General features: G+C 49.9%; 1 protein-coding gene across 2 annotated transcripts in view; it reads left to right on the top strand.

The window, feature by feature from the left end:
* The window catches only part of OCRL (OCRL inositol polyphosphate-5-phosphatase), a 611,352-nt gene that overhangs the window by 117,801 nt on the left and 481,220 nt on the right, over window positions 1-12,331 (top strand). For both annotated transcript variants that reach the window (XM_086918813.1, XM_086918814.1), the window contains exon 5: window positions 10,357-10,470. In XM_086918813.1, the coding sequence (XP_086774939.1) occupies window positions 10,357-10,470 (114 nt within the window). The remainder of the gene's footprint in view (window positions 1-10,356; window positions 10,471-12,331) is intronic.

Genomic DNA, 12,331 nt, shown 5'->3' with positions numbered 1-12,331 from the left:
TCTATCGCCCTCTCTGTCTCTCTCTGTCTCTCTCTCTGTCTCTCTCTCTGTCTCTCTCTCTGTCTCTCTCTCTGTCTCTCTCTCTGTCTCTCTCTCTGTGTCTCTCTCTCTGTGTCTCTCTCTCTGTGTCTCTCTCTCTGTGTCTCTCTCTCTGTGTCTCTCTCTCTGTGTCTCTCTCTCTGTGTCTCTCTCTCTGTGTCTCTCTCTCTGTGTCTCTCTCTCTGTGTCCCTCTCTCTCTGTGTCCCTCTCTCTCTGTGTCCCTCTCTCTCTGTGTCCCTCTCTCTCTGTGTCCCTCTCTCTCTGTGTCCCTCTCTCTCTGTGTCCCTCTCTCTCTGTGTCCCTCTCTCTCTGTGTCTCTCTCTCTCTGTGTCTCTCTCTCTCTGTGTCTCTCTCTCTCTGTGTCTCTCTCTCTCTGTGTCTCTCTCTCTCTGTGTCTCTCTCTCTCTGTGTCTCTCTCTCTCTCTGTGTCTCTCTCTCTCTGTGTCTCTCTCTCTCTCTGTGTCTCTCTCTCTCTGTGTCTCTCTCTCTCTGTGTCTCTCTCTCTCTCTGTGTCTCTCTCTCTCTCTCTCTCTGTGTCTCTCTCTGTGTCTCTCTCTCTCTGTGTCTCTCTCTCTGTGTCTCTCTCTCTCTGTGTCTCTCTCTCTGTGTCTCTCTCTCTCTGTGTCTCTCTCTCTGTGTCTCTCTCTCTGTGTCTCTCTCTCTGTGTCTCTCTGTCTCCAAACCAAATGACAAGAACAACAATAAAACATTTTTTTTAAAGCAGCATACGGTCAATGCAACAGACAGTGTTTCTGATGCAAGGACTGCACTATAATCCAGGAAGCTAGAGCTTCCTTTACAGCTGTTTTGGGCAGGGCCAAAAGAGATCATGTAATGGCTAGATGCTGACTCCGGATGGCAGGCCAAATGAGAGTGTGACCTTGGCCACACATGCAGAAGGGCCAGCCACCCCAGGGGATTGGACAAAGGAATGTCAATAATTTTGTGCCTCTTGCAGCGGCTTCGTCCACCATATCGATTATGGACCCAGCCCTATCTCCGCAAGTGAAGTTGCTGTTAAAATTTATTGGATCACACTGTGCAAAGTGCTGGGGCTTGTTTAGGTGCCTGGGGACTTGTTTAAAGCTGAGCAGGAGACTTGGTGCCCTTATTTTGCGCTTCTCTTCAATAACAGCATGATTGGGTTCATTATACCACAGACCCGAGTAGGGGCTGAAATTGTCCCAATTTATAAAAAGGGTCCTATGTCTGTCCTGTCAAATTACCCCCCTATTAGCCTTATTGACCGCTCACAGCAGCTCTTTAGCTGCATTCTGTTGAGCAAGTTACACGCTTGAATTGAGGATTGACTCCTCTCCGAGCTTCTTTCAGGGCTGAAACAAGCCTTGACCAAGCACTCCAATTTCAACTAATCTACTGGAAGAATGTCCCGCTGGTGGTGGGCGCCTCTTTGTTGACCTTCGGTCAGCCTTTAATCTAGTTCCCAGGGAGAGCTTGTGGGCATCTTTAACTAACATGGGGGTTACGAAATATCTGATTGATGTGTTCAGGAGGCTCCATCTAGACAACTATGCGTGGGTTAGGTGTGGCCCTGCTGGAGAGTTGACAGACCCCATTCCAGTGTCCTGGGGGTGAGACAGGGGTGTGTCTCTTTCTCCACTTTCTTTCTATTATACATTAATGTCCCGGTAACAACTCTAGAGCAGTACAAGCATAATACCCTGTTTATGGCAAACAGGAAGGTCCAGACACTCCTGTTCGCAGACTACTCCTTACTGGTCTCAAGATCGCCAATGGGTCTCCAAAATGTGTTGAACCAGTTCTGTAGTAGGGGATCTCTGTGTATAGTCATAATCTAGTGAATAGTCCCGCCCATGTGCGTGGACCCCGGCAATCAAAAATAATCTCTTAAGTTGTCAAAATAATGCAGAAACTGCAAAGACACTTAAGAGAGAATTTAAAGACAAATAATGCAGCCTACATCCACAGGCTACACTGTCCAGTACTTCAACTAGAAATTCCACCAAAAAATACCACACATAAAACAGCCTGCAGTTTCTACCATAGAGAAACCTGCCTCCCCCAGTCAAAGACTCTGGAATGATAGAGAGGAAGGTAGGGACAGACAAGCCCCATAGGCTGCCATTATGTGGCTTAAATAGGATACTGTGCCTTTAAGAGAACTTTCCAGAACTTCTCCCAGTATCCCAGAATGCATAGCAGGTCCCTCTACTTTCAGTTCTTTTTTCCGGCTCCTGCTTACAGGACCCTGGCATTGAGCTCTCCCTTTTTCAAGGGTTTATTGGAATTGTTTTTGCACTTTTGATTTCTAAAAGTGTTGCAGTTTACTTCTTGGTGTTCTCTTCTCCTTTTTGTGCTGTTTTAGGCGTTTTGGGGCTCCAAAATGCCTGGCCTTTTTGTTAAGTGCCCAGCATGTGAGAGGAAGAAGGCCAAGAGTGACCCCCATGATGTCTGCATCGTGTGCCTTCCAGAAGATCATGTCCCTGAGGATTGTGTCATCTGCCAGCAGCTTTCTGCTCGGACCCTGAGGGACAGATTGAAGATCAGGCTGGCTGGCCTGGAGGATAGGCGTCTGCGGGCTGCAGGTGGGTCTGGGCAGCCTGGGAAGGTTCCCTCTGCCTCTGCTGAGGCCCCTGGGGGGCTCCCCGGGGGCAGGAAGTCCAGCAAACGGTCCCATTCTCCGTCGACGTCGATGGCATCGACGACGGCGTCGAGAGGGATGACGGCGTGCTCCCCTTCTCCCCGGGGCTCTGGGTCGAGACGCCGTGGCGGCTCGCCGTCAAAGGAGAAGCCGACGTCGAAGCCACCGTCGACGTCATCGTCTTCGTCGACGTCGAGATCTTCCTACCGACGCCGAAGGCAAAGTGACGTGTATCGGCGCTCGCCGTCGAAGCGGCACCGACGCTCGCCGTCGGGGCGACACCGTCGGTCGCCGTCGAGGCGACACCTTCGATCGCCGTCGAGGCGACACAGTCGATCGCCGTCGAGGCGACACCGCCGATCGACGTCGAGGGGCTCAAGACGACGGCGGCGTTCGTCGTCGAAGACGGAACGCCCGACGTCGAGAGGGCGACGTGAGTCGTCGAGGAAGAGGAGGTCAACGTCGAGGAGTCGACGGTCGACGCCGAGGAGAAGAGGGTCGACGCCGAGGAGACGGCGATCGATGCCGGAGTCCAGGAAGCGTCGTTCGACGCCGGAGAAGCGTCGCTCTGCATCCAGCAGACAGCGGTCAGCGTCGAGGAGTCGGTCACCCTCTCCAAAACGGCGCAAAAGGGATTCTAGTCCCAGGAGTCACGCTGCTTCCAGTGGGGGACGCAAGAGGAAGCGGTCGTCTGCTGATGGGGCTGGCTCTCCGCGCCCTTCGCCTAAGGAGTCACCGGGCTCGGTGTACTCGGAAGTGTACACGCCTTCTCGGCCCAGGACTCCGACTCCTCCCCCTGTTCCTAAGGAGGACCCTCCACCCAAACCGCCACTGCCTTCAGGAGATCCTCCTCCACCTCCGGTCCCTCCGCATGGGCCCACCCCGCAGCCGAAGGTTCCTCCTCCGAGGTCCACTTCCCTGCCGTCCCTGCCTGTTCCTCCTAAGGGGACTCCAAAACCGAAACCCCGGGAGGAACCGACGAAACCCCGTGAGGAACCAAGGAAGACCCCTCCACGTAAACCGAAGGAGCGCCCACGAGCTGGCAGGTCTCGCTCTCGCTCTGGGAGGAAGGAGAGATCGCGGCGCAGATCATCCACGAGATCGAGACACCGCCGTAGGAGGCGCGAATCTCGCTCACACACGAGGTCCTCTGGGACCAGGGATTATTCCCCTACCCTATCGGGGTCACCGGACACCAGAGTGTCCCCGATAGATGACCTGGTGGCGTTTCAGGACGTCCTGTTGAGGGGCACTGCGAAGCTAGGCATATCCCTGACGGTGCCTACTCCGAAGACGTCGGTCATTTTCGAGACTCTTCATCAAAAGCACCTGTCTCGTCCTCCCCTGCCTCTGGTGCCGGGCCTGGAAGAACCGGCTATGGCTCTGTTTCTCACCCCGGCGGTGACGAGGGCGGCTCCATCAAGATTACTAAAGAAGTACCGGGCTCCCGACTCGGATCCGGCCTTTTTGAGAACGGAGCCTCCGCCTGACTCTGTCATCGTCACGGCGGCCCGCAAGCAGCATGCCACCACTCCGTCCTCCACGGTTCCCCCGGACAAGGAGTCAAGGTGGATGGATTCGGCGGGGAGAAAAGTCTGTGGAACTTCCGCCACCTCCATGAAAGCGGCGAGTGCCATGGCTCTGTTGGGCCGATACGACCGCGCCCTCTGGGACTCCCTCGAGCGCTTTGCGGAGCATTTACCTCGGGAGCAGCGTGAAGACTTCATGGAAGTCCTGAGTGAGGGGATGCTGGTGGCCAACCAGATAATCAGCGCGGCAGCGGACTCTTCCCTGTTGGCGGCTCACGGATTTTGCCACGGAATCAACCAACGGCGCCACGCATGGCTCCGGCTTACGTCCCTGAAACCGGACGCACAGCAGAGGGTGGCCAATCTGCCGTTCTCCGGTGAGACCCTCTTCGGGAAGCATGCGGATGATGAAATGGCCCGCATGAAGGCGGAGGCCGAAACGCTGACGGCTGTGGGCCTGGAGAAGCCCAAAGAGACCAAGAAGCAGTACCGCCCCTTCCAACGGCGGTTCGGCGGACAAGGCCGAGGGCGAGGACAGGCTTCGGGGCACTCGCAACAGCAACAGCAGTTCCGTAAGCCGTTCCAGAAGCGCCAGAAGGGCAGGGGAGGCCAGCAGTCGGCTCCGGCGCCCAAGGGCCAGGCTGGGTCTAGGCCCTAGGAACTTACTTCCCCCGGATCCGTTACCCACTCCGGTAGGGGGAAGCATCCAATTTTTTCTGGCAGAGTGGAGAAAAATTACTCAGGACAAGTGGGTGGTGAATATTGTTTGCAATGAATACAGTCTTCGGTTCACCAGCCCTCCTCCAGCTATTCCCCCGGTCAGCTCGCAGTTTCAACTGCGCGAGCTTCAGGCGGAAGCGGATGTCCTGTTGAGGAAAAGGGCGATAGAAGACGTACCTCGGGCTCAGAGAGGAAGAGGTCTGTACTCCCGGTTCTTTCTGGTTCGCACGAAGGACAAGAACGAGTTCAGGCCCATTCTGGATTTGCGACAGGCAAACAAATGGATTCGCAGAGAAAAGTTCAGCATGCTGTCGTTGCATCAGATTTACCCTCAGTTGCAACAGGGAGACTGGCTATGCGCTATAGACCTACAGGATGCTTACTTCCATGTGCCCATTGCACACAAACACAGGAAGTTCCTGCGGTTCCAAGTCGGCACCAATCACTATCAATACACAGTACTCCCATTCGGACTGAAGTCTGCGCCGAGAACGTTCTCGGAGTGCATGGCGGTGGTAGCAGCGCACCTGAGGAAGCACAAGGTGTTCGTCTACCTGTACTTGGACGATTGGTTGATCAAGGCATCCTCCTTCTCGGAAGCGCGAGCACACTTCCAGAAGACGTGCGTTCTCTTGAACAAGCTGGGACTGCACATCAACATGGCCAAGTCTGTCCCGACTCCGGTCCAATGCATACAGTACTTGGGAGCCTCCATCAATACGCTGTCAGCAAGCGTGTCTCCTTCGGAAGAGCGACGATTATCACTCCTTCGGAAGGCTCAGGGTCTTATGACGACTCCATCTACGACAGTGAGGACGGTGTCTTCTCTACTGGGATCGATGGCCTCTTGTATCTTCCTGACGCCACACGCACGGCTGCACATGAGACCGCTGCAGGAGTGCTTGGAGGACCAGAGGGATCAGAGGAAAGGATCTTGGGACGACAAGATTCGACTGTCGCTGCATGCTCTTCAGTCTCTGAAGTGGTGGTGTTCGGCGGAGAATCTCCTCAGAGGGGTACCCTTTCACAAGGACATTCCCACACAGACTGTCGTGACGGATGCGTCTCTTCTGGGATGGGGAGCGCACTCCGGGACTCTACAGATTCAAGGCACGTGGTCACCGATGGAGGCCACGTATCACATCAATTTCCTGGAACTCAGGGCTGTTCACTTGGCGCTGAAGGCCTTTCTTCCGTCCTTCCGGACCAACTCTCTGCTTGTACAGACGGACAATACCACCACGATGTATTACCTCAACAAGCAGGGGGGCTCGAGATCGCGCACTCTGTCACAGGAGGCGCAGACGATCTGGCACTGGCTCCTGGCCAGAGGATTGACGATAACGGCCACCCATCTACCAGGTGTGCAGAATGTTCAGGCAGACGCACTGAGCAGACTGCTCCAGGAAAACCACGAATGGGTCATAAACGACTAAGTACTAGGAGAAGTCTTCGCAAGGTGGGGAACTCCAGACGTAGATTTGTTCGCCACCGCCAAAAACAGCAAGTGCAGAGACTTCGCCTCCAGGTACTTCCAGCAAGGGACGCTGGGGAATGCGTTATGGATCAACTGGACGAACAGTTTTCTGTACGCTTTTCCCCCCATTCCCCTGATTCCGGCGGTGCTCATCAAGCTGGCCCGGTCTAGAGCTCGGAGGATTCTCATCGCCCCGGAGTGGCCCAGGCAGTGGTGGTTCACGGACCTACTTCACCGGTCTCTCCTTCCTCACATTCGGTTGCCGTGCAGGCCGGACCTTCTCACGAAGTTCGGGGGACGGATGTTGCACCCCAACCTCTCGTCTTTGAGTTTGGCGGCATGGCTCCTGAGATAGTGCAATATGGCCATCTGAATCTGCCCGATGATTGCATGGACATACTGAAGGAGTCTAAGAGACCTTCCACTCGGACGTCGTATGCCTATAAGTGGAAGAGGTTTTGTATCTGGTGCCAGTCTAAGAACCATGATCCTACGACCTGCAAGGAAGATGTCATCCTTCCTTACCTTTTACATTTGGCGCAGTCTGGCCTTAATGTCCATTCCATTAAGGTGCATCTTGCTGCGTTGACTGCCTACAGGAAATGCCCTTCACAGACTTCCTTTTTCCAGATCCCTGTGATCAAAGATTTTCTGGAAGGTTTGAAGAAAGTATTCCCTCCTGTCAGGCTTCCCTCGCCTTCATGGGAATTGAATGTGGTGCTGTCCAGATTGATGAAGGAGCCTTTTGAACCTATTCATAAGGCTTCGTTGCAGCACCTGTCCTGGAAGGCGGCGTTCCTCGTGGCCATTACATCGGCCCGCAGGGTGAGTGAAATTCAGGCGTTGTGTTGTAATGAACCTTACACTGTATTTCATGCTGCTAAGGTTGTTATGCGTACTCACCCTAAATTTCTTCCCAAGGTTATTTCTGATTTTCATGTCAACCAGACTATAACTTTGCCTACGTTTTTTCAGAACCCTTCATCCCCAGCGGAGAGGTCTCTCCATTCCCTGGATGTGAGGAGGGTGTTGAAATTTTATCTGGATAAAACCAAAGATATTCGTAGGTCTGACCAGTTGTTTATCAATTATGGATCGGTCAGGACGGGTCTTGCGACCTCTTAGCAGTCCATTTCTAGGTGGATTGTGTCCTGCATACAATTGTGTTATCAGAAAGCTAATAAGACCTTAGGAGGTAAGCCTAAGGCTCATTCCACCAGGGGCAAAGCTGCCACGACGGCTCTGCTCCGTAACGTGCCGATTGCTGAAATATGCAAGGCAGCCACTTGGAAGTCGGTTCATACCTTTGCTAAGCATTACTGCCTGGACACGGACGCCAGAGCAGACGCTCAGGTTGGGCAGGCTTCGCTGCGGAATTTGTTCGCACAGTAGTGGCGTTATGTATTATTCTCCACCGCCGCTTTGGTGTGGGGATGGGCTTGCCATTCTATTCACTAGATTATGACTATACACAGAGATCCCCTACTACAGAAGGAGTAGTTTCTGTCCTGTAACTCCAGTTCTGTAGTAGGGGTATCTGTTCTAGTCATAAGCGCCCGCCCTCCTCCCCGGTGGAGATTTTTCATCATGTAAAGAATGCGACAGGTCTGGCGTGCTTTGCCTTCAAAAAGAACTGAAAGTAGAGGGACCTGCTATGCATTCTGGGATACTGGGAGAAGTTCTGGAAAGTTCTCTTAAAGGCACAGTATCCTATTTAAGCCACATAATGGCAGCCTATGGGGCTTGTCTGTCCCTACCTTCCTCTCTATCATTCCAGAGTCTTTGACTGGGGGAGGCAGGTTTCTCTATGGTAGAAACTGCAGGCTGTTTTATGTGTGGTGTTTTTTGGTGGAATTTCTAGTTGAAGTACTGGACAGTGTAGCCTGTGGATGTAGGCTGCATTATTTGTCTTTAAATTCTCTCTTAAGTGTCTTTGCAGTTTCTGCATTATTTTGACAACTTAAGAGATTATTTTTGATTGCCGGGGTCCACGCACATGGGCGGGACAATTCACTAGATTATGACTATAACAGAGATACCCCTACTACAGAACTGGAGTTACAGGACAGAAACTACTCCTTCAGTGTCTTCTGCAGCAGAGAGGGCTGCAAATGAGCCTTAAGGAAACTAAATATATGGTAATTAATCCCTGCCAGATGGCTAGGTCGCACTCAGTCGTTAATTGTTCTTAACTGGAGAGGGTCTGCACATTTGAATACTTGGGCTCACCCTCAGTGAGCATTTTGGATGGAAGCCGCAGATCCAAAACTGTAAACCCAGACGATAATATTATACTGGTGGTATCCTGAGAGACTCTACTGGGTTGAGCTTTCGCCAGAGCTCTTCGGGGGACAGAGAGTTTAAGGGGATTCTCTATACGGTGTGGGACTCTGGGGGCACGACATTGTCAGTAATATGGAACTGCCTGGAAATCGTTTTCACCGACTCCCCACCAATCTTACTGCCAGCACTCCACTAGTGCCACTTAGATTAGACCTTGACATTCGACCTTTGTCCCTCAGACCCCTGCTGTAATAGAGGAGGAACTGGTCCTCCGCAGACTTATTGTCCTTTCAGCTGGGCTTGGAAGAAATTTCAAAACTTCCTGGAGCTATCAGGATCCCATGGCTGAGGCATATTAGGCGCAGTCTTGAAGAGATAGGGTGCAAAAATATGTGGGCCCATTCGGAAACATTGTCTGGCGTTTCCAAGTTCATGCTTAAGGAAACATCCAGATGGTAGATTTCACATGAGTGGGACGGTGGGCAGGTAACCTGACCCCACTTTTATGGAATTTAAAGACACCTATTGTCTGGAAGAGTACAAAGAAACAATTGAGCACCCGGCTGCTAGATCTCTGTATATCCAGTTCCGCTACGGTACCTTGCTGCTTCGATCATTTACTGGGCAGTGACAACGTTCCTAGAACAATGCTGAATCTGACCTGCAGCAGTCCGTTTTGTCCTGAGGCTAAGATAACTGTAGACTATGTCCTGTAGTTTTTGTCTGCAATATCATGTACATTGGAGGAAGTGGATCTTGCTGCTGTCCTGCAAGCTGAGCATTAGTAACCACAAAATTGCACCTAGGATACTTACGGTAGATACTGCTCAACTAATTGTATTTGCTATTTCTCGCTTTCTCACATATATGTGGAGACTGTCAGGAAAGGGTCGTCCTTTTGCTGCTCAATGCCTTTCGTCCAGAACCTGTGTGTTTTATTTTGCAGTTTCCGGTGATTTTACAAATTGTATGCTGTTTTTTAATATTGTCTTCCAGCCCGCTTGTTGCAGTGCAATTATGTCTAGGTGTTCTGAAATAAACTTTGTCTCCTACTTAAAATTGTTGTGACGTTGTCCTGATACGCTGCTAGTTCTTATGTCCCTTTTTTTTAAAACAATTGTATAACTCCAGATTTTAATTTTTTACTGATGTTATTGTTTTAACTTATTATTATATCTGCTTTTATAGCAATTGCCGAAAAAAAGTCAAATAAAGGTTAAAGGAAAATAGTCTATTTTTCCGATTGTTTTATATAAAGAAATATCATTATTGTTGGTTAAAGTCATTTTGAATATAATCCACTGAAAGTTTTTGGGCGTGCATTTTTTTATCAGTGTATTTGAAAATGTAAATGTGTCCAAATATTACGCATAATTTGCCTTAATATAAAAACGACTTAACTTGCAAAGCCTTTTCTGTATTACCCCAGATTTACTCATGACTTTCTCTTGAATTTGCCGGCGTTTGGCCCTCATAGAGTTTAAAACAGGCTTCCTAATCAAAACAAATAAAAGTTGTATAATTTATTGTTCGATATGCTTAATTAAGACTAATATGCCATATAATTTTAGCCACTGTTACAGCATATTTGCAGTTCACATTCTTAAAAGTTAGTTTACTTTAGCTGCAGTGAAGAGTGCCATCCTCATGCTGGTTTTAAACAAAAAAAATGTTTTCAACGCAGGTGTCTGCAAAATCCGGATACAAGCAGATCCCCGGACCATGGAACGTCTATTTGAAATCCCTGATGAGGAGAAGTGCACAGAATTTCTTACAGCTGTCCAGCATGTGCAGAAAGGTAATTGACAGGAGCAGCAGTGGGGTGGGGAGGAGGGATTTAAAAAATAAAAGTTACCAGCCAACGCCTCTCCTCCTTCCTCGCTTCTGGGCAAGCAGTAAGCTCCCAAGCTTCCCATAGCCAATCACAGTGCTGCAATGCAGCATTGTGATTGCTCTGAGCATCATGGTTCGGTGCCTAGCCAGGGACTAGGAACCTATGCCTGTTCTCCACCCAGGCTGCAATGCAGACTGAGCGGAGAACATGCAAAGTGCGCATGACTGTTTGGCTGACCACTGAGGGCTGGTCAAACAGTCATTGCACACCTTACAGAGTGCGCACCACTCCTTCTTTCTACTCTGAGATCAGAGCAGGCCGGCCCGCAAAGCTGCCAAGCAGCAGGAACAAATAAATGATTATAACGACAAGTTATTATCATTTTATTTTTCTTTCTTTGCGTTGCTAAAAGTAGTGGAGCGACGCTCCTCCCCCTAGTGGAGGGCCACTAGTAGCAAGCAATTCCAAATTTTAGTATGTTTATAAATATGTTGAATTCCATCTTTTCTTATTCTCTATGAATATACCAGTTCGAGTTTATTTTTTTAAGTGCACAGTTAATTAAAACTGTTGCACTAGCCAGTGGAATGTGAACAGTAGTTAAAAATAATTATAAACAAAAGTTCAACTTGCGCCGCATAGTAAACACTGTGGGTTGTAAATTACAGCAATACAGTTACTACAGTCTCTAAAAAGGGTGTTTGTGGTTATGTCCGTGAACTCCTGATCAGCAGAGCTCAGTACTGATATTGTAGAGCATGGAGATTCTGTTCAGGGATTGCTGTGGCATCGTTACTTGAAATCCTTTGAGGCGAGTACCCCCGGTTTCCGTTATAAGATGCCTATTTGGTTTAAGGTGTGTGAAGTGACTGTGCTCAACTGTGCAAGAAGATGCACTAAAGTGGCAGTACTTGCTGATCTTGAGCTCAAAGAAAGCAGAATTCCGTGCTTGGCCTGGGTTTGTCATTTTTTTCAGCTGCCAGAGTCCTAAGTTTCTGCTAAACTCTAGCCAAGTATTTCACCAGTCTGCAATTTAGCTGTATATCTGAAGGACTAAAACAGGCTATAACTGCCTGTTTGCAGTGGCGTATCTTCCTGATGTTGAACGTTGCTTTTAGTGTGGCTTTTCGATCCTCCAGGGTAGAAATGTATATGCAGATTTGGTGTACCATGGATTTTGGGCATTGGCTGCATAATCTGCATGCCTCTCTGCTGTTGGTGCGTTGCCAAGGTGGCACGTCTAAGGACGAAGGCAGGTAGACAAGGTGATATTTCAATGAGCTTCTTTTGGTATGAGCCCTGATGCCTGCACCCAAGTATGGTTCAGGTACTAGGGTTTTGTAAGCAGCTATTGTTAGCCAAGTGTGCGTTCATATTGAGAATACCTTCTTATTGGCCAGCAGGAAGGCCCACTTGACTGTTTTATTTCCTACAGTACTCTTAACTTGAGAGTAGCTGCAGGTTGAGTCCCATAGCTGATTCTGGCCGAGGGATGCTAAGGCCGAGAGATGGTTCAGGCTTGCTGCAGGGGGCAAGGGATGTTCCAGCTGACTAGATGTTTCCAGGGCTCTTTCCGATCAACTCTGTTGAATTCTGCTTTATATTATATAAAGCAGGGAAACCGAGAATAGTGATGATTCTTGCATTGGTCAAGCAGTAACAGTAAGGCTAGTATCTTGGATGTTATCATCATGCCCTTTGAAAACCCTGTTTGATTTAAAGGGATTGTATGCCGTTTGGTAGCCCAAGATGTTAAGGCTACGAGGAGACAAGCAAAGTATTTTGACTCCATGCCAAGAAACACTATAAGCTGGTAGTTGATGGG

The sequence above is a fragment of the Lissotriton vulgaris genome, chromosome 4_1, assembly GCF_964263255.1.
Source record: "Lissotriton vulgaris chromosome 4_1, aLisVul1.2, whole genome shotgun sequence".
Lineage (NCBI taxonomy): Eukaryota > Metazoa > Chordata > Amphibia > Caudata > Salamandridae > Lissotriton > Lissotriton vulgaris.
The sequence above is the reverse complement of the archived record's forward strand: the minus strand, read 5'-3'. Positions and strand labels throughout refer to the sequence as shown.